The sequence below is a fragment of the Pipra filicauda genome, unplaced genomic scaffold, assembly GCF_003945595.2.
Source record: "Pipra filicauda isolate LSUMZ 115617 unplaced genomic scaffold, ASM394559v2 scaffold428_size586839_pilon, whole genome shotgun sequence".
Classification (NCBI taxonomy): domain Eukaryota; kingdom Metazoa; phylum Chordata; class Aves; order Passeriformes; family Pipridae; genus Pipra; species Pipra filicauda.
In genome coordinates, this window is record NW_024104563.1 from 254,329 (window position 1) to 280,028 (window position 25,700).

Genomic DNA, 25,700 nt, shown 5'->3' on the forward strand with positions numbered 1-25,700 from the left:
CCATCCCACAATTCTGTGATGCTGGTGCCACACTGCATCTCTCCCTCAGCATCCACGGGGGCTGAGAGGGGGGGCTCACCCCGGCTCAGCCACAGCCCCCCTTGGCAGAGCCCAACACACTCTCACACACGTCCCCCTTCACCTGAAGCCCAGGTGGCCCAAGCCACAGGCCCAAGGCCACTGAGCTGCCCTCACCCCGGGCGTGGGCAGGTCCCTGTCCCCGAGGGGACACGCGGAGGGGCCCCTGTGCAGGTGGGGGTGGCTCTGCCCGCGGGCATTTCCCGGCAGCTGCCTCGTGCAGAGGCACCGAGTGCTCTGCGGTTTGGAAAGTCACTTTTCTCGCCCGGAGGGGGAGCCGGGTATCGCTTCTCAAAACCCGCTCCGAGAAAATCCACCGGCTCGTGCTTCCTGCCCCGGCCCCGCCGCCCCGGAGCTGCCAGGCTCCTCGGGATGCCAAACCTGCAGGATTTTCAGGCCTGGCTGAAATATTTGAGCGTCATTTGGTGCAGGGGGAGGAGCCGCCTTAAATTGCCTCAGATCTCCAGCTCCTGCCCGTTGACGCTTCCTCTCCCGATTCCCACCCAGGCACCGCCGCACATTTTTCCTCCAGTTTCTTCAACGTGAGAGCTCCCTGCCCTACTTTTCCCGGCGAATAAAGCTCCACATCCATTTGCTTTTTGCGGCTGCAAAGCAGCTCCGGGGCTGGAGTCTGGCTGAAACACTCATTTTGAGAGCTTTGCAGAGGTCCAACGCTCAGCCCCGGGAGCGATGAATCACTGGGGCAGCGTGGGCTGAGATGTGCTGCTGTGTGGGTGAGCCCGGGAGCGCGCAGGGAAGAGGCTCACGGAGCCTGAGGGGAGGCACCGCGTTCTTGGAAGGGCTGTGAGCTGCTGCAGGCAGGGGAGCTGCGGCTCCCTCAAAGACCACCACGTTCAGCCCGTTTCCCTCGCTGCTCTGGCTCTGTTGCACCTGCACGGTGGCTCCTGCCGGTCTTAACTCTCCATATCCTGCAGCAGTTGGGGCTTCCTAGAAGGGGTGAGGTTCCTGTGGGGTTAGAACCCCCCTCAGCTTCCCCGAGAGGCACAGTGACAGTGCACACTGCTCCCTAAGCAAAGTTCCCAGCCCTGGCAGTGACTGCAGCTTCCCAGGAAGGGAGGTGAGAGCCACGGTGCCTGCAGCCCCACACCCAACCCCAGCCAAACAAGCCCACCCTGCCCAGGGTGCTGTGCAGAGCCCTCTTGTCACCTCCTCTGCACCACAGGGCCAAGGGCCAAGGGGACGAGGGTCCTCCAGCCTTGGAGCAGCTGCAGCATGACCATTCCCTGAAGCCAGGGAAGTGGGACACATCCTGGAAAGGCAGTAGGGAAAGGCACTGTGAAACACAGCAGAAAATGGAGATTGTGCCTCGGTCCATCTCCAGCAGCTCCCGGAGCCCACGCCGGCTCCAGCCCCGCTGCACAAGGCCGTGCTGCCACCCCGTGGCACTGCCAGCGTGAGGCTTCCCGGGCCGGGCACGGCAGGGCGGGTGAGCTCCGTCATCCCCAGCATCCTCCCAACCTGGCTGGAGCCAAAACTCCCCAGACCCATCGCCATCCAGCTGGAGGAAGAGCCGCCCACCTCATCCTCCCTGACCCTCCCATCCTGAACCTGTCAGCTCTCGGCACGGCTGTCCAGACAGCACTGGCTGCAGCTTTCCCAAACCATTCCACAGGGATGAACACACCCGGGGGATCCCAGCTCACCCCGTGCTCCTCATGGCACAGCTGGTCAGAAAGTGCCCTCCAGAGCCCAGAGGTCCATGCCCAGAATGCCTAAACCTGAGCACCCTGTGCAGTCATGCCCTGGGCTCCCAGGGCAGTCACTCCTCTCTCCCACAGACCTGACCTACTGGGAATTCCCAAGGTACATCTCCTGCCCAGACTCTGCAACCCAGCAAGCCTGGAGGATAACTATCAGGCAAGTCAAGGCCTTTGAGTTCACCAGAGATGTGTGAAAGTCACGGTCAACTCCCTCCTCTCCCAAGGAACTGACCCTGCTGCTCTGTCTTGCCAAGAGGAGAGTCTGACCCCCAGCCCAGGGCATCCCACAAAAGGTGATCTGCACCTGGAGGCGTTTTCTGGAGCCCAGAGACAACTTGACTTGGCCCTGCTCTGCACTGAGCCAATACTCCTGACAGCAGATCACATCTGCAAGGGCCCAAGAGGACCGTGGTTTGAGGGGCTTTTCTCTGCAGTCCCCTCCAGCCCCCATTGCTCCAGGCTTCTCCCACCACACATCTGCTCCAAAACCCTGCCAGAGGCCATGCTCTGGTTGACCTGGAGCACTTGGGACTCGTTTTTTGGGCCCAGCTCTACAAACCAGAGCAGGACAGAGCTGTCACCTCCCTACCTCTGGCAGTGTCATTCCCCAGCCAGCCCTGCACTCCCTGTGCTGCATGCAGCCTGTAGTTTTCAGGCTGTATTGGTTTTCCACTGTTTGTCTACAGGAAACAATAATTGAGCCATTCAGCTCCAGGATTATCTCAGAAAAAAAAATATGGTTATTTCACAGAGCTACTGATGAAGGACTCAGCCCTTCGTGATCGGTGGCTGCTGCTGCTGAACTGGAACAAAACAAATCAAACAAGAGCCATCAGCTAAGGAGGGTGAATCCCTCAGGAGCCCATGTGGAGTAGACATTAAGCTGACACTTGAAACAGTCAGATCCCTAGAAATACGAGGCTGGATGGTGTTCCCGTCCCTGCTTGTCCATCCCTCCCCTCTGCAAGACCTGCTGCCTCCCAACCACACCAGCAAAAGGCTCATCCCATTCTGCCTGCCCTGGAGATCAGCAACAGCCAGTGGAAGGTCCTGGAAGGTCCATCCTGCTACCATGTCCCTTGTATAACAACCTGCAGGCCCAGGGCATTGTGACCTCCAGGAAAACACTTCCACAGGAAACACTGAACACCACCATACCTGCTCCATCCAGCCAGGAGCTGCACGGTGGGGATGGCCTGTTCCCACAGGGAACACTCCAGCACGGCCAGGGCAGGATCTCCCTCTCGAGGCAGGAATGTGGCCTGTGGCACAAGCACTGACACAACCACTGGCTCCAAACAGTCTGGCACAGGCAGGGGGGCGAGTGAGAGACCCCCTCACACACCACCACCCGCTTCCTGCAGCGGTGAAACCAGTGACTGAGCAACAGCTGGACCCAGCCCTGGCCAGGCAGTGGGATTTATTGAACTATTTACACAGCTAGATCCCAAATTCCCTCTTTCCCACACCAACTTTAAAAAACTTGTGCATCACGATTAAACACCCTCCCCCAGCCCTACTCACACCCTCCCCCCGTCAAGGCTCAAATAAAGGTCTCTGGTCTGTGTGGGCAGAGCGTGGGGCGGCGGAGTCCGGAGGTACCGAGGGAGGGGAGCTGAGCCAGCACACCCCAAGTCCAGCCTTGCTTCCCTGCAGGGTAAAGCTAAGAGGATTTGGAGCACCAGGATCCTCCAGGCAGCACAAGAGCCCTTTAGGTTTTTATGGCTGTGTCCCGGGATTTGTAGGCCACACCACGGCTCTTCAGCTCTCGGACGATCCCTGCAGCGAGGAGACAAACACAGGTCAGTGTTCTCGTGGGATGAGGAGCCCTGGAAAAATCTGGTGGTTCTGTCACGTAGAGATCAAGATCTGGACAATCTTCTTTATTTCACAGAATCATGGAATATCCCAAGCTGGAAGGGACCCAAAAGGATCACTGAGTCCAACTCCTGGCCCTGCACAGACACCCCAAGAGTCACACCCTGTCCCTGAGAGTGTTGTCCAAACCCTCCCTGAGCTCTGGCAGCCTTGGGGCTGTGCCCACTGCCCTGGGGAGCCTGGGCAGTGCCCAACCACCTTCTGGGAGAGAACCTTTTCCTAAAATCCAACCTAAACCCTATCCCTGGGTATTTCAGATGTGCCTGGGTTGTGCCAGCAGGCCTCGGCTTCCAGCCTTGTGATGTTCCAGCTCCTTCCCAATGCAGAGCTCAGGTGAGAAATAAGGAGCCTGGGATCCCAGATACTGGCACAGCTTTCCCCCTGGGGATTCAGGATTCACTCCCAGTCAGGAATCTGCTCTGGGGACTGGGTAGGGGCTCAGCTGGAGGGATGATGCCGTTTCTGCATTCCAGAGATAGGGCAAATCCTTTGTGCCCTCCACTCCATTTACAAACACACAAAGCCCCCCCTGGCATGAGCCCTTGGTGCAGGAGGACAGGAAGGGGCACCTGCTCACCAGGACTGCCTTAACAGCACCCCATCCTGCAAAACTCTTTTCTATGGACAAACTTCTGTGTTTCCCTAGAGCTGAACCACTGGAGACGAGATCACTTTCCAGAGTCACCCTTTAATCCCGGTTTATCCATCTGATAGCTGGTTTTAGCCAGCAGCATCTTCATATCAGCTTCTGGCAGCCACAGTGCAGAACCCTGAAGCCCCTTCCCCAGTCCAGCACATTCTTGCAGTCACCCTGCTGATCTCTTCCCACTTTGCTGATCCCTTCCCACCTTGCTGATCCCATCACCCACATGGCATGATCCCTGTCCACAGTGTTCACCGAGCCCCCAAACCCTGATTCCATCTCACAGGTACCTTGGGGCAGGCGGCCGGTCACGGACACTGCGTAGACACCTGGCTTGAAGGTACCTGGGGGGAAGAAAACACCGACTTACCCCACGCAGCAGCAGCCAGGTGGGAAGGGACACCTGTGCAGATGTCCCTTCACTGGAGGGGACATCGTGGGGCAGAACCCTCTCCACAGCCCCACCAACCCACTGTCCCTGAGAAGGGTCTGCTGGGGATCAGGGATCTGTGGCTCCCAAAATACTCACTGATCCTCTGCCACTTGGAGACCCAGCTGTCCTCGGGGCTCATCATGGCGATGATCCTGCGGGAGGGATTGGCACTGAGGGGACATTTCCCGGCCGGGTGACCCCACAGTGCCACCACAGCATCCCTGGGCTCCCTGGGGACCGTGGCCAGGCCCCACTCACCCGTCGAAGGAGGAGCTGGTGCAGTCATAGACCATCTCGCGGTTGCCCTTCATCTGCAGGTAGGTCTCACAGTTGTCGCAGCCGTCATACTCGAACTGATCGATGGTCTGAGGGGACAGGGGGGTCAGGGACGGGGCCGGCCGGGAGTGGGGAGGCTGCGGGGAGGGAGAGAGACTCGGGAAGGGAGAGAGAAAGGGAACCCCGGGAAGGGAGCGGGAGACCCCCGGGAGGGAGCGGACAGGGCCGGGGCAGGAAGCTCCCCGAGGCTGCGGGAGGCCCGGGCCGGGCGGCAGGAGGGGCAGAGGAGCCCGGGCCTGGCAGGGCCGGGACAGGGAGGCCCGGGCTGGGGCAGGAGGGCAGGGAGCGCCAGACCGGGCGGGGTAAGGGCCGGGTAGGGCCGGGAAGGCCCGGCATGGGGAGAAGGGCCCGGCGGTTTAAGCTGCGAGGGCCAAACCGGGCGGCAGGGCCGGGGCACGGAGGGAGAAGGGCCGGGGCCGGGAAGGGCCGGGGCCGGAGCGGAGGGGCCGGTGGCAGCATCGGAAGGCCCAGCCCGGGCGGGGAAGCTCCGGACCGGGGAGAAGGGCCCGGGCAGGGGTTACGAGGCTTAAACCGGGCGGGGGAAGGGCCGGGCCGGGAAGGGAAAAGCGCCGGGGCCCGGAGGCCCGGGCTGGGCGGGGGAAGGGCCGGGGCCGGCGGGGAGCGGTCCCTGCCCCTCCGCCTGGCTCTGTCCCCGTCCCCGTCCCAGTCCCGGTCCGGTCCCACCTTGACCAGCGAGCAGAGCAGGCAGGCGCGGAGGTGCCGCAGGTCCTTGGGGACGGTCTCCAGCGAGATCGCGGCCATCGCTGCTCCCGCCCGGCCCGGCCCCGGCACCGCTCTGCGGCTGCGCGGCCGCCGCGCTCGGCCCCGATCCCGATCCCGGCTCCAATCCCGATCCCAATCCCATCCCGGTCACGGTTCCAATCCCGATCCCGGCTCCAATCCCGATCCCAATCCCATCCCGGTCACGGGTCCAATCCCAGCCCCGATCCCAATCCCGATCCTGGGCCCGGCTCCAATCCCGATCCCAGTTCCAATCCCTATCCCGGACCCGATCCCGATCCCAGTTCAAATCCCGGTCCCAATCCCGATCCCGGCCCCGATCCCAGTCCTGTCCCCAATCCCAATCCCGGCCCCAATCCCAATCCCGATCCCCCTAACCGGTTCCAATCCCGATCCCGGTCCCATTTCCAATTTCAGTCCTGATCCCAATCCCAGCCCTGACCCCGATCCTGGTCCAATCCCAGTCCCAATCCCTGTCCTGGTCCCAATCCCAATCCCAGCCCTGATCCCCATCCCGATCCCAATCCCAATCCCGATCCGCGGGCGCCCCGAGGCCAGAACAGCCCCAAAGAACAAACGCAGGCAGCACACTGGTACCTGGATAAATATATTAGTAAATAAATATATTTCTGAGCACATCAGCATATTCACACGTCTCCGTGTAGATCGGACATAAATACACAGTTTGGCATATATATAAAACGTATTTTCCTATTTTTTTTTTTTGATTGTTTTTGTGGTGGGTTTTTTTTGGGGTTTTGTTTTTGGTTTTGTTTTGTTTTTTTTTTTTTCCTGGGTCATAATTTATTCCCAAGCCCCGAGAGCCAGGACAGACTCAGCAAAAAAACCCAAACTAAACAAGAAGCAACAACAACAAAACAAACTGATATTCACATTTCCGAAGGATCTGAAGGATCTGTGTAGGAGGGGGGATTTCCAGCCAGCCCAGTTGTGGATCCCAGCTCAGGGGGTGGGAGCTCCTGGGAAAAAGGGGGTCCCTGGGGAAGGGCTGGGCCTTCGGTTGGGACAGAGGGACCTTGGGATGCTCTGGTTTCCATCAGTTTTCAGCCTTGGATGCAATGAAGGAAAATGAGCTCTGCTTCACTGCCGGGATGCTGGAGAAATTCCATGATGGAGCCCACGCATACTGAGCACTCAAAAGCATCACCCAGAAGCCAGAGGTACAGGAACTGCGAGGAGCCATTCCCTGTTTTCTCAGATATTGCTTCTTCCCTTCCCGGCAGCCAAGGACAGTCATCCACCTACCGAAAAGGATCGTAAAACTCACCTTCCCAGAGAGTTCCCCCCTCTCCTCCCACCTGGGCCCCCACCAAGGCAGACCTGCAGCTGAACAAGGCCCACAGAGCAGAACAACATCCAGCAGGGCCGTTTCTAGATGAAAAGGAGCAGCAGCATAAGGTCAGGAAAGGGAAACACTTGGAAGCAGGCACTGCCCTGGCACCCTGGTAATACTGCAGTGGGGAGTGGAGGGTGCATTAGTGCTCCCAAGAAGCTTGGGGCTTGCTGCAGATTCCCTGTTTAGTTAGGGATAAGGAGGGAAAAGAGAGGAGGACTTTTGACTGCAAAAGAGCCCACTTGTTCCTTTGAGCAGTGAAATGCATCCCTGGAAGCTCTCAGCCTTCTTGACTCCTAAAGAGAACAGTGGGAGCACCCTGACTTCATGGCCCTCCCCTCTGTGAAGTCCTCTGAGCCCTCCAGGATGGTCAAGGACGTGGGGGAGCTGGTTGAGACAAGCCGTGGACAAAGTCCACAAGAAGCCAAACAGGGCAAATCTGGATCTGCTCCTGGGTATTTTCCTCTAGTCGAAAACTGACTTCCCTGTAAGGGAGAAAACATCTGAGCTTGTGTCTTCTGCCTGCAAGAAGAGCCTGGAAAGGTTTAAATGTAATTCTGGTGGGTTCTTTGATGAAAGAAATTAGTTTCTCCTCTACACTGAAAGGTCCTGCAGGGGCTCAGTCACAGGAGACAGGGAAGGGAATAGCAAGGGAATAATGAAACAGTGCTATTGGCTGATCACTGACTGTCAGGGGCTGATGAGCAGCTGGGAGAAAGATGCCTTTTTTCCAAGGATTAAGGGCAGCAAACCCCAATAAAAGCTTTCCTCATCCCAAACGAAGGCAGAGGCAGAATTATCCTGAACTGGGACTGCATAACCAGTGTGCTCTCTCTCGAGCTGGAGAAGCTGCTGCTGATTCAAAGGAAGACACAGGAGGGTTGCTGAGCACTGAGCACATGGGGAAACCTGTTCCTACCCCAGGTTTCAAACTGTCAGGAGCTACCTTCAGCTCCAGTGTTGTATCCAGCAGTGTTTCCCTGTGCTTGGAAGCACTTAGTGCCATATAAATGTGCACTTCACATGGGAATCTGATTCTTTGACCTGACTGATCATTTAGGGCAATGAGCTCAACAGGAATTCCCTGCTGTTTGGAAGCTGTTTGGGTTCTAGATGTTTTGAATTTGGCAGGTTTTATTTTACTTGAAGGTCTGCAAATTACGAGACGTAGGAAATAAGAACTAGTGGCATCCAAAGAAAACCCCAAAACCTTCCACAGATGGGAGGGGGGGAAAAGTAATAAACTGGAGCCTGATGATTTCTCGAGTTTTCTCCCTGCATCATCAAAATGTTGGAAAAGACAGAAGGGTATTCTGAAAAATCCCTTCAGAGGATCATTTCAGGTGTCTCAGAAATATGAAGGTAAGGCTGGGCAATGGATGGGGCCCTGCTCTGCATTTATTATGGAGGCTTCTGCTGGGAATTTTTGCTGTGTCTTGAGGCAGTGAGAGAGGAAGCAGCAGGAACCACGTGAACTTGAGGATTTTCCATGACTCCTGTGATGGGGACACCTCAGGTTTGAAATATGCTCAAAAAATGAATTGCTCTTAACAGGGCTGGCCATGACACCTAGTTTGAGGGTAGGTGGAGGAGTTAGAGGGTGAGTGAGAGACTTGTTCACATTGCCAGATGAGAGGGTGGATTCTTTGCAATGGAAAGAGTCTGACCCAGCTCCTTCCCAGAAATGCTGACGTTGTCCCTGTGTCTTCACCTCTCCTGCTGCTGCCAAATGCAGGGAATGGCCAAGACGGCGTCAGCTGAGGGGCACTGGAGGGATCAGAAGTGGTGAGAGCTGTTGGTTTCCACTGGAGTCAGAAGCAGCACCTTGCAGGGCAGACCTGTGAGCGGTGAGATGGAGAATAGCTTGTTCCTGTGTCTGAAATAGGCATGGAAAACTTAATTGGAGAAGTCTGGCTTTTGACCTAAGTGAGGAAATGAAGTCAGGAGCTACCAGGCCACAGAAAGTCATTTCTGCAGCTTTTGGTCTCGAAGGCTTGTTTATTTTTGAAGTGTTTAGCAAAACCTTCTGCGGCATGAACATGCCAAAATAGCAGCTTGCACTCCCTCGCTGAGCTCTCCCGCTGGTGCCTCTGCCCAGCCCACGCAGAGGTGCCACAGGGTGACCACGGGCTGCCTGTGCCTTCAGAGAAGGGGGCCTGGAGAGCACAGCTCTGTTTGTGGGACTGTTGCAATGTGGGGACGTGTGAGGAGACCACAAGTGCCCCACTGCTGTTTGCAGTCTGTGTCTGGCGGGGCCGGGCTGGGCATCGCACGGTCCTGTGCAGAGAGCGAGGTGTGAACTCCTCCTGCCGAGCATCTGTGTCCACTCCAGCTCCCAGGGAGCAAACAGGCCAGTGTTTCATTAGACTGAGTGTTCATGGACATCCTGGACCTCCTCTTCAGATCCTGCACTCAAAGAAAAGGAGAAAGAAAAGTGTCAGCTACACCTGGCTGAACACTCCCGGGCTCTGCAGCTGCTGGGGCCTTGACCCTGCAAATACGGAGAACAGATGCTGCAGGGAAAGCCACTAAAAAAGCCACTAAGCCACTGGAACAGGCTCCCCAGGGCAGTGGTTATGGCCCCAAGCCTGACAGCGTGTTTGGACAATGCTCTCAGGCACAGGGTGGGATTGTTGGGGTGTTCTGAACAAGGCCAGGAGTTGGACTCGATGATCCTTGTGGGTCCCTTCCACCTCAGGATAGCCCACGATTCTATGAAGTTTCTCCCAGTTTTTCAGAGGGAATTTTCTGGCCGTCTCCCAACCAGTTTATTCCTCTAAGGTAAAGTACAATAAAATGTAAAGTTGAGACATCAAGCTACTCTTTCAGAAGAGGCAGGCTAAGGGCACAGTCTTCCCCAGGACTCCCATCACTAACTGGGTGCTTGCCTTTGAGGCTTTCTGATGTTTGTTCTTTGAGAAAAATCTGTACAGCTGATTGAAAAATTATTAGGAACATAAAATAACACTCATTCATACCACACAGAGCCAGGCAGCACCTTCCAGGGTGCACCAGAAACTCCAGACAACAAAAGCAGAGTGAGTGATGCAAGACAGGGATGGCACAAGTTTCACAGCGTTCAAGAGGTTGCACAAATTCCTTCTGAGTCCCAACCAAGCTCAGGCTCTTCACCAGCCCCCTCTGCCTGGTGAATTATTGACAGGGAAATGCTCAGCAGTTTATTTTGAACCATTCAACTCAAGGGCTGCCTAAAAAGTGCACCCTGAGTCACTGCTCCAGCCAGCCCCTTTCTCTCCAAGTGTGTTCTCTCCAACTGCCTTTTGTCACCCACACCAAATGTCTGAGCCTGCCCAGAGCTCTCACACAGGGTCAGAATAGCCCAGTAAAGGCACACAGGCACTATTTTTCCCACTTCCCTTTTCCTGAGTGTTCCTGAGATCCAAAGGAAACAAATGCCCATCTAGAGGTTCCTAGAGAGCAACTCAAAACAACTTTTCACAACAGTCACAGCAAACCCTGGATGGTTATACATCAGCAGTTGTAGGAGCAGAGCCTTGAAAAATAAATATAGGGGAAGAAAACAAACAAGTAAGATTCTGCTTGGAAAAATGTAGCTAATTGACATGGGAAAATTAATGTACATGGTGTTTTACATGAACATAAGTGTGCAGGCATGGCCAAAGTACCTGAAGACAGAGTTTGAGGGTATCAGACATCTGTGATTTGAGTCACCAGTACATGGAATAAGCCACTTCCAGCAGCTTCCCAGCTTCAATCCCTCTGTGATCAGATGCCTTCAGCCTCCAATAGCATTACTCTAGTATTTTCTGAAAGCTGTGCCTGTGTAAGTGTCCCCTGTTACACAGACAGAAAGGAAGGCTAAAAAAGAAAGGAGAGGTGGGAGAACCTTGGCTGCTGGACTGGCCATGGAGACCCATCCAAGGCAGTGACCTGGAGGAGCACATCTTGGTGACACCACAGGGGTTTTGAGGGTGGTCTTCTGCCTCTAATCCCTTTCCCTCTCCCTGGTAAAGATCAAAGACGTGACATGAAAGGGAATGGCTGAGAGGATGAGCAGGAGAGGGAGGGGGAGAACGCCCAGAGTGCTGCAGGAGGTGAGGTTTCCCAGGGAGAGAAATCAAGAGATTTCATCAGCCTGTGCTGGGAGTAATCTGGCTGTTCTGGGATGCCATCCGGGCGTGCTGGGGCGGTTTAGGAAGCCATCTAGCTGTAATTCCCTGCCAGTTGTCTGACTTCCCTTAAAAGGATCCATCCAGCATTGCTCAAGGATTGATCCTCCACTAGCACAACTCCCAGGTGTCGTTTCCCAGGCAAGAGAGGAGTCGGGGATGCATCTTTATGCAAACCCCACCAAGACAGGCTGGTGGAGGTGCTCGAGGAAGCAGCACAAACTCCAAGATCATCCGAGCCTCTCTGGGATCATCTGCCGCGTCATCCCCTGCCACGCCAGCGCACGGCACTGCCTGCACAAGTGGAGTTTCTCCAGGGGCTGTGGATCGGGATTCAGCCTCACCTGGCAGCTGGGCGAGGTAAGCACACACCTGGAGGCTGCTGCATCCCACAGCAGCACCAGCAGCTTCTGGAAACCCTGGTTTAGGGACTTCCTGAGCCGGGGGGTGTATTTGCATCTCTGCATTTGCCAGCTCTTGATCTGGGCTCTCAAATCCATTTTACTCCTGGCACTTACATCCTCTGGGCAACCAGCACCAGTTTCACTACACACCATGTGTTGCCTTTTGGGTGTTTTAAAGCTTCTGTTTCCCGTTTGATGCTACCAATTACTTTGTTCTAAGCACCAGTGAGTCCCTCTTATCTGCCTTCTCCCCTGCTTTCCTGATTTCATATCCTCTCTTTCATATCCTCTGCTAATCACCTTTTTCCCACATGAAAGTCTCACTATTCTTTGTTTTCTCAGAAAACCCCATCACTGCCATCCCCCTCTGCCCTTCTCCCAACCCTGCTATTTCCCTTTTTGAGAAGAGGTGTGCAGGAGCTCTGAGCTCACCACAGGCTTATGCAGCTGCATAAAGGCACTTTCTGCTTCTCTCACATTAGTGCCCAGCCAGCTCCTAATAATAATTTGATTTTTACTCGGAAGTGGCTCTGCTTGTGTGGTGTTTTGTGCTACTTCCATGGGATTTCCCCCACCACTCTGCCCCCCACAGCTCAGCAGCAGGAGATCCCTCTGTAACACTCTGTATCCAGCTTTAACGCTGACATCCTGATGGATTTTATCTGTTACACACTTTGCTATCTCCTCTCCTTGTCCAGGATATTTATGAGCTCGCTGGAAGGTGCAGACATTTGGAGAACTCCACTTTGCTCCTTCTCTGAGTAATTTCCCTCCATTAAGTCTGGTCCACACTTTGTCTCCTATTTTCTAGCCAGTTATTTACCTATGAGAGCACCTTCCCTTTTATCCTTTGAGAGCTTCCTTCCCCTAAAAGATGTGCCAGGCATTATCTCTCCCTACAGAAGCTGGGGTGCCTCCTCCCCTGGTTTTCACATTCAGCCATGTGCCTACAAGTCAGCCCCTCCATTTGAATTCTTAACAATTTGCTTGGCTGGAAAGTCAGGCTCATCATTCTGTGGCTTCAGCTATTTCCAGCTGATATTGCCCCCAGCTCTTCCTTCTGGCTCTGGGCATGGATAAGAGATTGCAGGCCACGTTCAGGATTTATCAGCTCTGTGCTTGAGCCCTGCAGGATGCCCAGGGGGTGAGCTGTACCCCTGGCAATTTGTTACTCTCCACTGTATTTCAGAGTCACTCAAACTGATGATCTGATTCATGAGGGATCCTGTAGCCCCTGCCCTGTGCAGGGTGAGAACCTCCCCGAGCGCTTCCAGGCTGATCACTATTGTAATAAATTCAGTTTGTTCTGCTCTCCCTGCACTTACAGCCCTTGAACGTCCCTCAGACCTGTGTTATTCCCTGGATCTGCAGAGCCTCAGGCAGCCTTCTCCCTTCTGATGGAGCTGGAAATGTTTGCATTAATAGTCTCTCTGTTTTTCACAAGCTGTTCACAGAAATCTTCCCTCGTGTGCTTCTCCATGGCTCTGCACTTAGCTTGGCATCCTGATTTCCTTGTGTGGTGTGTCTTACCACACCTTGACTCTGGAAGAACAGCTTCCCAGTGCCCTCTCTGCCCTGCTGCTTGGCCAGCCCTTTCTGGGGCTTTAAATGATCCCTGTGCCCAAAAGCATCTTAGTCTTTTGACTGCTTCTTTCAGAATTATTATTAAAAAACTCTCGTGTCTCTGTAGGCTCCTCTTTGCACCCTGTACTGACATAGTGTGTTATAACCCAAATGCCACCCTCCTTCTACTTAGGGGCAATTGGGGATTTTTGTGTCACTTGTCATTGGACTTCACACTCTCCTTAGGACGGAGTGTCCCTCCCATGCTACCAGAAGAGACACACTCTTCTCCTCTCTGTAATTTCACCTGGGAATTACAGGGTCCTGCTCTTTGTTTTTCCTCTAAACTAGGTTTCTGAAGAGTTTATGTCAAAACTTTAATTTAAAGCTGGGCTTTCTAATTCATCCATTTATATTTTTAGCCTTATGCCATTTATCTGGAGACACTGATGTGTTTCTTCTTTGGTCTCCTTGTCTGTGTTTTGTGTCCTGCTTACATGGGACTGTCTATTGAGATTGTTCTTTGCTCTTTTTACTTGGTCTCTACTGATTTCCACCTTTCCCAAGATAAAGCACCAATGTGATTATAACTCAGAGGTTGTGTTATGTCAACCAAGGTGTTTTCAGCCTGGTGGCTTTTCTGCATAAGCCCTGCACAAGCTTTCTGCTCTGCCCTCTGTTCCTGATAAAGCTAAATTCTAAACCTATGTATTTTCTCAGCCTTACAAGGAGATTCTGATCTCTGGCTGGTCCTGAAAGCATCCCCAGAAACTACTGCAGTCAAATAGAGCCACAGTGCTTTCAAACACGTTGGTCCTTCCAGCTCCAAGAGAGAATGAAGGCTGGGTGTGCTTGGCAAAGCAGCTGGCACTGGCTCTGGGTGGGGGCCAGAGAGCCATAAGGAAGGGGGCACAGACTGAGGCCACTGGGACCACCTCCAAAGAGACTTCACAGGCGTGGACCTTGCAATGCCCTGGGCACAGCAGCACCCAGCACCCCTCTTTAGGTGCACAGACTCCTGCTCTGGGGGCTTGGGGAGGCCTCCCAGGTTCAGGTAGGAGCTCAAAGCAACTCCTGAGCAGCTTTCCCTGAGCCAGCAGAGCTCTCTCCACGTGGAAGCCCCCGCTGTGATCCCGGGAGGGCATCAGCACTCAGAGCTCCCCGTGAACCAGAGGCACCTCTGCACTGCAGCCTCCTCATCTCTCCAAACGGCAGCATCCCCGCGGGCCTCCCGGATCACCCATCTGCGGTGTCAGGCACTTCTGTGCCTGGGAACAAAATCTGTTCCTGGGAGTCTGGGAGGCCGGAGCGCCGCGGGGAGCCAGGCCCGTGCCCATCCAGCCCCCCCTGCCCCGCTGCCCCCGCGGCTGGAGCTGCCCCGGGAGCCTGGGCGTGGAGCGGGGCTGGACAGACGAGCACGGGGAGGAAGTGATTATCTCTGCGGCACAATGGGCACGGTGAGTCACGAGTTTAGGGCCAGTGTTTTAAGAGAAATTAGGCAGCCAGATCTGTGTTTGGTATCGAAATCAAAAGGATTTGCCCGAGGAGCTGCAGTGAGTCAGTGGTAGGGGAGGGAGCCGGGCTCTGCTCCCAGCCGGCACCTGCCCGGGCTGACGTGCAGGTTGCTGTGTTCAGAGGACCTGAGAGAGCAAGACCTGGGAGCTAAACTCGGGTTCTTTCAAAGAGCCTCGACTCAAAGGCATTTTCCCTCTCTCAGTGAGAGATGTGCAGCAGTTAGGCAAAGGGCCAAACTTTAATTACATCTGATTTCCAAAAGACACTAAAAAGCAACTCCCACGCAACAGAGGCAGGCGAGAAACGAGGGATGTGCAAATCCATCAACTCATTGAGTCTGTTCTACTACCACCCGCCACACACACTTCCTTCCTCACTGATTGCAGTTAGCTGGGCTTGGCTAGAACAACTGGAGCCCAAAAAGCCTTGAAGATAATGACTCTGGCAGTAAGACACCCAGACTGGTGCGAGGACACTGAGAAACATGGTCCCATCCCTCCCTTTGGGAGATACTCCAGCTGCTGGAGATGTTTAGTTAAAATTAGCCACCTTATTTCTCATATGCAGTATTTTAGGGTTTGGTGCACTCATTAACACACTTGCTCATTGTTCAGGCCACCATCTCCAGACAGCTGAGCCCTGAAACGCTCCTGCTGTCAGTGCTTCCATGGGGAAGGTGCCAGGTGTCCTGGCATCCAGAGCTCCTTCGGCAAACCCCCCTCATTCACCTGCTCCCTGCAAGGAGAGGAGCACACCAGACTTACCCTGCCCACCCTGCTGGGACGGGCAGTGCAGGTGGAGACTCAGACTGTGTCTGTGGGTGCCTGTCCCTGAGAAATCCGCAGGAACCGGGCGGGTTCCCTCCCGTCCCGACACCCCCTCCTCCTGCTTCCTCAGCTCGGAGCTGGACTGTGGCACCAAACACTTCCAGAGCGGCCGGGAGCCAGAGCCGCCGGGCAGGGGAGCGCTTGGGATCAGGGGCTGGACCTCGGGAGAGCAGCGGGAGCCACTGGGATGGCCGTGGGGAAGGTGAGTATCGCAGGCTTTGGGCAAGGCCGAGTCCTTGGGCAGCAGAGCGGGGTCGGGCTCCAGGGAACACTTTCTTTTCCTTCGGTGATGCCGGCTCTGCAGGCTGTGTCTTGGGGGCAGCAGGGCAAGGGATGTGCCAGCTGCTCCCAACTGTCTGTTGGCATCTACACTGAAGTCCAACCTGTTTGGAGAAGCGGAGAGGGCATGAGGGGGCTCCCGGCCTTCCTGGGGACAGGCTGGCTGTCCTGCCAGAGCTGCCTCCTGCAGCACAGCGCTGCTTTCCGGAGGCTGCTGGCAGTGATGGCTCTTCTCAGTCCTCTTTTGTGTCCGAGCCCCGTGGAAGCCAACCTTGGCCCCAGAGTAGCGGGGTTTGCGTGGCACAGGCCCCTGCCCGGCACGCCCGGGGGGACACTCCGTGTCCCGTCGGTAGTGGTGGTGCTGGTGGTGGTGGTAGTGGACGTGGCTGAGCACCTGGGGCTTGGCTGGAGCAGCCCCCCCGGGCACCATGAGGTCCAAGGACCTGGGCCGCCTCTCCCTGGGCGGCCGCAGCGGCTCCTGGCCGTGGTCCGTGGCGGGGCCCTCGGAGCTGCAGTACACGAATGGATCGTAGTCGCTGCTCAGGGAGCTGCGGAACGTGGAGCAGCTGCCGTGGATGCCCTGCAGACTGATGTCCGTGCAGTTCAACATGGAGTCGCTGGAGGAGCCGTGGCAGGGCCCCGAGCTGGAGTCGCTGCCCGGCCCGTCTGCCAGGTACCCGCTGTGCTCCGTCAGGTAACTCTCCCCGGAGCCGCTGCTGTTGTGCTGGTGCCCGTGGCTCACCCCCCGGCGCAGGGCGGGCGCGCGGTGCTGCTTCTGTGCCAGGGCTGCCTTGAGCCCGGGGCAGGGGGGCTGGGCCTGCAGGGAACACGTCCTGTGGGGTGCCAGCGCCTGCCCACACGCCGAGGGCACGGGGAGCTGCTGGCCCAGCAGGCCCGGGGCCAGCGGGGACGTGTGGCCGCAGGCGAGCAGGGAGGGGGCCGGTCTGTAGGGCATGTAGTGGATGGTGTCAAAATCCAGCTGGGAGAGCTCTGGGGAGTGGAAGAAGGGGTTGCCATGGGCTGGCTCCGGGGGAAAGCTCCTGAGGTTCCTCTGAGGATACGGGTGTGGGAGGTGGTAAAGGGCATGTCCTGGGTGCTGGCGGAAAAGGTGGAGTCGCCGTCCAGGCTCCATGTCCTGAGGGGCCAGCCTGGAGCTGGCGGCCGTGGCCTGGTCCGTTGAGTCTCTGGCTGTGGAGAGAAAAGGGAGCATCCAGCACATGTCCCACAGCCCAGCTGTACCCCTGGCACCAACTCCACTGCCCTCCCACCACAGTGCCACATCCTGCCCGTGTCCCACAATTCCTCATTGCCACCACCAAACAACTCTGATGGTCCTGCACACTCAGTGCTTTCCCTGCTGCCCCCCTCCCTTGCCCACAGGTCCCAAGACTGGAAACCCCTCCTCTTCGTGCAGGTCCCAAGCTCAGTGTCCTGCTGTACCCTGGGGGGCTCACACACAGGGACCCCTCTCCACGGACACACCATCCCGTACATTCCATGCACAGGGACACGTGGAGCTGCTGATGCATCACCCAAGGGTACCTGGAGCTCCTGGTCACAACCCCTGCACCCAACCCTGTGCCTGCCCAGAAAATGCTGTGTCTGAGCCCTACCAAGAATATTGAACATGCAAAGGGGACACGTGTGGTGTTGCTGCAGCCAAGGGTCAACACACTCCCGATGGAACTCGTGGGAGCACGAGATGATCCGCAGTTCCTAGAGAGAAGAGGAGGAGTATGAGCAATGAGAACCATGTTCTGGGACCTGGATGGGTCCTTCTTGATGGAAGCGAGCCTTGCAGGATGGAAAGATGTCTAAGAGTGAGGGATCTGCAGCCCAGCTGTGCACAGAGGAGGCTGTGCAGTAGCTCAGATTCTGCTCTGGGGTGTAAATGTCCAGAGAGGTGAAAGCCCTTGGAAACAGGGAGGTTTCAGGCCGGGTGCTCTGGAGCAGCAAACCCCACTTTTGTCCTGTTGTTTCAACATGGATGTTTTATGGACATTTTACCCAAGAGCCACAGCTGGAGATGTGCCTCAGGAGATCTGAGTGACTCCAGCAGAGACAGGGCTCTTTTGGCCAAGGGGCAGGCACACTCCATGGATGCTGGCCCTTTCCCAGCCCTCAGGAGGGCTGCAGAAGGAAATATCACCAGGGCCTCCCACTCTTGCCACGCTCAGCTCCTACCACCAATCCCACCCGGGAATTTTGGAGCTGTGGTTGCCCAGTAGCCCTGCCCACATCCTACCTGGCCCTCGCTGAACTCCTCCAGGCAGATGGCACAGACTGGGGCGGAGCTGCAGCTGCTGGCCGAGTCCCACCGCGACGCCGGGCGGCACCGGGGCTGGTACCGGCGTGTGGCCAACTGCCCGATGGCCTGCAGGGTCTGCTGCTGCACGGAGTCCTGAGAGACAGGGGAGGCTTTCAGGACAGGCATTCCCTTTCCAAAATGGGGTTATCAGGAATTTGGGGATGTTACTCATTTCCAGAGGTGGCTTTCTGTCTAACCTGACTTAGCCGGGGGAGGCTTTTGTCACCAGCAGGAGACGGCTGGCTCTGGACATTCAAAATCGCTCAGCAATGCTGAGTTTTTGAGCTCCAAAGGATTGTCTCTCTACAGGAAACACGGGATATTCTCATATAGGAAAATACATCTGACTCTAGGAAGATGATTAGAAATTTCTTCATTTCTACTAAAAATACTAAATCATAGAACCACAGAATCACCAAATGGTTTGGGTTGGAAGGGACCTTAAAGCTCATCTTGTTCCAACCCCCTGCCATGGGCAGGGACACCTTCCGCTAGCCCAGGTTGCTCCAAGCCCCGTCCAACCTGGCCTTGGACACTCCCAGGGATGGGGCAGCCACAGCTTCTCTGGGCAACCTGTGCCAGGGCCTCCCCACCCTCACAGGGAAGGATTCCTTCCCAATATCTCATCTAACCCTGCCCTCCGGCAGTTTGAAGTCATTCCCCCTTGTCCCCCCACTGTCTGCCCATTTCCCCAATTCCCAAACAAGTCTGTTCCTGCCTTTCGTGTATTCCTGTTGCTCCAGGGGGTCCCTACCTGAGTCCTGTTCAGTTGGCACTTTGTGCGGACAACGAAAATCAAAACGATGACGACCACAGTGCTGACCACGGTGAGGAGGATCCACACGTCGTAGTCTGGCTGTTGGATAAAACAGGAGAGAAATTACTCTTGTGTGGCAGACTTGGGAATAAGAGGCTTGGCAGGGGTCTCCCAATCTCTTCTGGCCCATCAGCCTTTGAGCACAAGGCCAAGTTCTACCTCTTTGCTCTTTACAGGAAAAGGAAAAAAGGGTTTGGCCTTTTTTTTGGACATCCCACCAAGAATGGAAAATCTCTGTCTTGCAGCATCTCAGCTCCCCCAGTGCCACGGTCTAAGGCAGCATAAGATGAGAAAACCAAGGCTTGGTCTCCCCTGAAGAGACAGAGAACCTCCTCACCTCACTCGTGGCGTTGGAGCAAAAGACACTAAATAAGCTGAAGGTGCTTTTGAGCCTTTATTTGCAGCAGGTCATCTGAATGCTACAGACAGCTCCTGCCAAGGGCTCTGATCTCTGTCCCTTGGGAGCAAAGCTCTGGGAAAGCCCTGTGCTGTGGCTTGGGAGGGAGGATGTGGGAGGCAGTGGGAATGGTGTGTGTCTCACCCAGGCTGGTGGCTCCTTGACCTCTATCTTCACATGGGCCTCTCTGTTCTTGTTCACGACGCTCATGAGCTGCTCGGCGTCGTGGCCCCTGATCAGAACCACGGGCTGGCTCAGGCCTCTGGGCTTCCTCAGCTGCAAAGGAACAAACACAGTGAGAGCTGGTCCAGAACAGCCTGGAAAAGGACAATCCTGGTCCCCCAGGCATGTCTGATCCTCCTGATGCTTCTTGCACACACTTCAGAGACTGACTGCTCCCCCAGATCTGTACTGTCTCTCTAGGATGAATATGAATTAGACTGAAGCTCCTCCTCTTGTACCAACTCTCCAGCATTGGGAAAATACTCAATTTTCCCTGCTGGTGACTCCTCATGCCCAGCTGGACACTGCTTGGTGTCTCTTGAGCTCCTCTTCAAGCCCCTGTGCAAAAGTTCTTTGTGTCTCCTCTCCCCTGTGGGAACTGCCAACAGCACTGCCGAGTGCTGCCTTCCCACAGAAATGCTTCCTCTGCTCTTCCTGTGAGACCCATCCAGTTCCCCTCCTCCCTGAGGACATTCTGGTTGTTCCTGGTCCTACTGGCACGGGCTGGCTCAGCAAGTGTCCAAGCCTGCTCCCTTCCAGACTGACCTGGACTGGACCAGGGTGGTCATCGGACCCACTGACCACTTCCCATGCCCTGGAGGGTCCTGGGGGCACCCAGAGGTGGGTGCCTGGGTCTGGGGACAGGGATGTGAGTGGAGGTGCAGATGGTCGTGAAGACCACGGAGGCTGCAGGGTCTGAGTTGTTGAGAGTTGCCACTCTTGACTTTGGTATTGCAGATGGGGAAGCTGGGAAAGTGGGATCAGAGGCTCAGAGGGATCAGAGACTGGGATCTGAGCAACCCTGGAGTCACCTCATGGACCTGCACTCGCTGCTGCCTTTCTCTGACATCAGAAATTAATCTGTAAGTGCATAAAAGAGCCAGGAGGGATGGATCCAGCAAGGAGTCAGCCCAGAGTTTGGATAAGCTCAGGCACCAGCTCCCCTGTCTGTCCTCAGTCGAATGCTGGATGCTTTTCATTATCCCTGGAACATCTGGATAGGGAACTGATTCCATTCCAGAGATGACAGCAATGCTGGGGGAAGAGACCTTTGGAGGTCTCTAAACCTGCACCAAGAGTGTTGCAGGGAGGGCTGTGACTTGGGCTTGAAAACTTGAGAAGTCACCTTTCCCTAGAGGTAAACTGGGCTGTCTGGAGTAGATGAAATTAGGAAATCCATGCCTTCCCAAGAGGAAGGCATCCAGCTCCGGGCAGAAAAGCTCAACTGACCAGATAATGTCCTCTGAGAGTGCAGATGTGCCCTGGAGTGAAGGAAAGAGGAACCAACTCTTCATGGGTGAGTGGGGTGAGAGCCAACATCCAACACCAGCTGGGACCTGGGACTTTCTGCTGGTGGCTGGTGGGTCCTGATGGACACATTTTGGGATGGGACAGGAGCACTGTGGTTTAGCTGAGAGTATTAATGGGGTCTGTACCTGATCAGCAGCACTTTCATCGTCAGTAATATCGAAAAGGATCGCACGGGCTCCACGCTCCCCCGCCAGCTTCGCCTGTCCAAAACAACAGAAGCTTCAGCGGACGCTCTGCACTGTCCCCTGTGTCAACAACCACCATTTGGATCCATGTCTGCCTCCCAGGTTCTTTGCAGGGAAAGAAGCACCTGCTTAGACTGAGGAAACCATTTGATTCCTGTGCTTGTGTTGGGCTGCAGTGCCTGCTCCTGCCAGAGCTCTGGGGCTCCTTCTCCCTATGGTTGTGGAGATGAATTAGTTGGTGGCCTTGCAATCACAGCAGGGCACAAACCTAAACATTCCCCAGCTGCCTGTGCCATGTGCTCCTTTGCTTCAGAGTTGGATTTGCTGGGGAGGGATCTGCTGACCTACACAACCTTCCCATCCCAGGACAGTAGAATCCTCCACGTCCCACCTCTCACCGTGGGGCATTTCAGTGCCCTCCTTTGGATGGCCCTGGGCTGTGTGAGGGCCTGACTCCCACACACGCTGCTCTCCCTGGTCCCTGACCCTGCACTCCTCAGGGAGCAGCTCAGGCAGTGCCCGGGCTGCAGATCTGCTCTCGGATGAGGAGCGGGATGGATTTCCACAGCTCAGCTTAAAGACCCACCCATCTGAGCTCACATGCCACCCTGGTGAGGTAAAGCTCACTGCCTGGGGACCTCGTGGGGTCACCCACCTCCTCCCAGCCGGCCCTGGGAGCCCTCTGGGCAGGCAGAGGCAGCCTGAGGAGATGGAACGTGAACAGAACGCAGGGCTGGGCTGCTCTTACTCAGGCGGAGCCCTTTGATCCTGCGTCCCGAGCCTGTGCAAACAGGGAGCAGTTCACCCTCTGCAGGGCCAAACCCCAGCTCTGGGGCCAGAGGTCAGAGCTGCTGCTTCCCAGCTGCAATATCAAACACAGGGAGCTGGCTGGGCCCAGGGATGGGGCATTCCCGGCATGGAGAGCGGCAGCTGAGCGGGATCTGCTCCATCCCTCACACAGTCACAGAGTCACAGGATGTGCTGAGCTGGGAGGGACCCCCAAGGATCACGGAGTCCAACCCTCAGCCCTGCACAGGCCCAGCCCCAAGAGTCACCCCCTGTGCCCCAGAGGATCAACCAAACCCTCCCTGAGCTCTGGCAGCCTTGGGGCTGTGCCCACTGCCCTGGGGAGCCTGGGCAGTGCCCAACCAGCCTCTGGGGGAAGAACCTTTGGCTGAGATCCAACCTGAGCCTGCCCTGGCACAGCTCCAGCCCTTCCCTGGCTGCTGTCCCTGGTCCCCCCAGAGCAGAGCTCAGTCCCTGCCCCTCCTCTGCCCCTCCCCAGGAAGCTGTACCTGCAGTGAGTCTCCCCTCAGTCTCCTCAAGTGCCCTCAGTGCCCTCACATGGCTTCAAATCAAGACCCTTCCCCATCTTCTTTGCCCTCCTTTGGACACTCTCTAATGGCTTCATAACTTTCTGTGTCCCCCCAAACTGTCCCAATTTTGCAGGTGAGGCCACCCCAGGGCAGAGCAGAGCAGGACAATCACGCTCACAAGTGCTGGTCACCTCCACACCCCTTGTGGGGGAGAAGCTGGGGGCACCCAGAGGGTGTGTCTGGGTCTGGAGACAGGACAGGGACGTGAGTGGAGGTGAAGATGGTCAGGAAGGTCACAGGGGTTGAAGGCTCTGAGCTGCTGACTGGATTTGACACTCGTGGGTTTGCTGTACCAGATGGGGAAGCTGGAAAAGTGGGATCAAGGCTCAACTCAGAGCAGGGATCAGAGACTGGGGTCCTGCCTGGGATCAAACAATCCTCATTGTCTGCCAGCACTGAGGAGAACTTTCAGGGATTGACTTCCACCTGTTGGAGCCAGTCAGGCTTTGATGAACAAACAGCTCTACACAGATTTTATCCTGCTAAAGACACCAACAACGGGGCAACGAACAACTGAGACTGGACAAGTGACTCTTCCCAACACCTTTCTGACTCCTGTTGCAAAGGACACAACTTCTGGTAACCAGTGACAGGACTCAGGGAACAGCTGCAGCTGCGGAGGGTCAGGTTGGATCTCAGCAAAAGGTTCTTCCCCCAGAGGCTGGTTGGGCACTGCCCAGGCTCCCCAGGGCAGTGGGCACAGCCCCAAGGCTGCCAGAGCTCAGGGAGGGTTTGGCTGATACTCTCAGGGACAGGGTAGGATTGTTGAGGTGTCTGTGCAGGGCCAGGAGTTGGAGTGGATGATCCTTGTGGGTCCTTTCCAACTCAGGATATTCCATGATTCTCTGTGATTCTGTTCCAGCCATTCACAACCTGCTTGCTGCAATCATTTCCTGAGTGTTTGCTGTCCCTGTGCTGGATCCCTTCAGCCACAGGGCACTGCCAACCTCCTCTTTGAGGACCAAAACACTTTTGGTGCAAATATATATTTACAGGATGATTTCAGAGCTTTCAGCAAGAGCTGACAGCATTCTGTCAACCAGACGTGCAATCAACGGTCCACTCAGAAAACAAACAAAATTATAAATGATGCATCAGAAAGAAAAATAAATCCCTTTGATCCTGGTGGTATTTTCCATGTCTTCCTCTCCCCAGATGCCCTCCCTGCTGGTTTTAGCTTTGGATGCTGAAGCAGGGATTGAATTTAGGAAGCAGAGAAGAGCCTCAGGTGGCTGGTGGAGCTCTCCTTGTGCCAGGCTGGCCGTGTGCAGGCTTGGCTGGGTGACAGCTGAAGCAGAGGTTATGATAACACTCTGCACATGGCTATTTTTATCATCATTGATATAGTGCTGCAATTCCACATGCAAAGCTCTGCCACAAGACGCACATGCCAGGGAAACGAGGCCCCTGCTCCAGCAAGAACCGGCCACATCCCACAGCTACACCCCTGCTCCTGAGCAGGGGAACGGTCCAGGGATTTTGAGGAAAAGATCTTGGCATTCCTGCCCACGGTGGGGGGGTTGGAATGAGATGATCTTTAAGGTCCCTTCCAACCTCAGCCTTTCTGTGATTCTCTGATCGGAGTGACGTTGGAGGGAAGGAGCTTGGCAGAAGCTTCAGGAGGATGGAGAAGCAGCCAGACAGGAATTGCAGGGAGTGGAGTAACCAAGATACAAGGCAGAGCCAGGGGATATGGCCATCTGCTGTATTTCATGGCTAAACTACTCTCATTTGTGGGAGAAGAGCTGTGAGCCTCCCTAGGAGAGATCCTGGAGCAGGAATACCTGCAGGATGGCATCCAATGTCATTCAGCTGGATCTCAAACTCCAGTGTTGGGATGGCTCTGGTAATGGAGCAATGATGACTGATGGCCAGGGAACTGTCCCTCTGTCAAGTTATGAACATGGCAATGAACTGAGGGGTTTGCTTGCTTTGGAGGGTTAGTGGTCCTGGAGAAGGGATCAAGGTGGATGACCACAGTGCAGCAATGCCCCATGCCTTGTCCTCCCTGTGCCAGCCTTCCTGAGTTGACCCCAGGACTCAGTAACACACTGGCACTTCCAGTGCTGTGATCAGTCTCAAAAATGAAGGTCAAAACCAGCAAAAAAGTTTGAATCACAGAATGGTTTGGGTTGGGAGAGGCCTTAAAGCTCATTTCATTCCAACGCCCTACCATGGGCAGGGAACACCTTCCACTAGACCAGGTTGCTCAAATCCTGGCCCTAAGGTTTTAAACCCTTTTAGATTCTGAGGTGGAAGTTGAGTCTTTGCAGCTGCTCCTCCCTCCCGTTCACAACCTCCCCCAGCAGCTGCACTGACCAAACAGCCATTCCTCCCCCATTCCCTGCATCCTGGGGCATCCATGTGGCAGCCTGGGACCACTTTAACATGATGGTCACGTCTGGATGGACACAGGAGAGCTGGAGCCCCCAGCTGTGCTCCCTGGGGCACCTGCACAGCCCTCCCTCTTGAGTCACAAGCTGCACTGGAAGTCCTTGGGCTCCCTCTTTATCCCACCATCCTCCTGCATCACTACACCCACAGGTGGGATCAGGACATTCTCCAGGTGTGTAGAGACTGACAGCATGTCCATAACTCTTGTGCCAACTGCTGCCACCAGCTCCAGAGCAGCAGCCAACCAAACTCAGGCTGGGCAACCCAGAGAGGGATGGCACTGCTGCCTGGCTGCCCACACAGCTGGGGGGAACAGCCCTGGGGTGGCAAATCCATCATGGAATCACATCTCTTTGCTTGGTTTTGCTGCCACAGCCTCTGTGAATCAAACCCTGCTGGGCAGGAGCAAGAGATTGTTGCCTTCCCTCTTGAGCTGAGCCGCAGGGAGAATGGAAAAGGATCCTGTCCCCATCCCCACCACATCAATCCCAGCATGGAGCAGGCAACCAGGTGGCAACCCCTGAATACAATCCAGGCAAAGCCAAAAAGGGGGTCTTCGTGTTTGTACAATGCTTGTGGAAAATAGTCCAACATTCAGTACAGAGACAATCAAAAGAAAAGCCAATGTTTGCCTTATTGGTGCAGCTTTATCAGAGACATACAGATTTTAAGGCTTAAAATGACCCTCGTTCCTACCTGACTTCCTTATTACCAGAGAATTGGATCAGTGAGCTCAGCTTTTGGCACAGGAACTGCTGCTTCCCTGA

The 25,700-nt window shown here is 55.5% G+C and overlaps 2 protein-coding genes and 1 long non-coding RNA gene across 3 annotated transcripts in view; 1 reads left to right on the top strand and 2 right to left on the bottom strand.

The window, feature by feature from the left end:
• Nucleotides 1-3,184: 3,184 nt before the first annotated feature.
• SUPT4H1 (SPT4 homolog, DSIF elongation factor subunit) lies at nt 3,185-5,874 on the bottom strand. The gene is made up of 5 exons (XM_027729250.2): nt 5,774-5,874; nt 5,012-5,118; nt 4,850-4,905; nt 4,611-4,664; nt 3,185-3,578 (listed from the first exon to the last, which is right to left on the bottom strand). Exons 1-5 carry the CDS (start codon nt 5,849-5,851, stop codon nt 3,511-3,513), a joined length of 363 nt encoding a protein of 120 aa, XP_027585051.1. The 5' UTR covers nt 5,852-5,874; the 3' UTR covers nt 3,185-3,510.
• Nucleotides 5,875-6,356: 482 nt separating this feature from the next.
• Nucleotides 6,357-25,700, bottom strand: part of RNF43 (ring finger protein 43) — a 60,538-nt gene continuing 41,194 nt past the window's right edge. The window contains exons 3-9 of the mRNA XM_039385691.1: nt 21,104-21,178; nt 19,590-19,721; nt 18,986-19,087; nt 18,169-18,324; nt 17,537-17,639; nt 15,582-17,111; nt 6,357-9,590 (exon numbers count right to left, since the gene is read on the bottom strand). Coding sequence (XP_039241625.1) covers nt 9,547-9,590; nt 15,582-17,111; nt 17,537-17,639; nt 18,169-18,324; nt 18,986-19,087; nt 19,590-19,721; nt 21,104-21,178 — 2,142 coding nt within the window. The 3' untranslated portion in view covers nt 6,357-9,546. The remainder of the gene's footprint in view (nt 9,591-15,581; nt 17,112-17,536; nt 17,640-18,168; nt 18,325-18,985; nt 19,088-19,589; nt 19,722-21,103; nt 21,179-25,700) is intronic.
• Nucleotides 11,221-22,171, top strand: LOC120324121. The gene is made up of 3 exons (XR_005565131.1): nt 11,221-11,695; nt 15,715-15,846; nt 18,975-22,171. It is a non-coding gene; the product is annotated as an uncharacterized LOC120324121 (long non-coding RNA).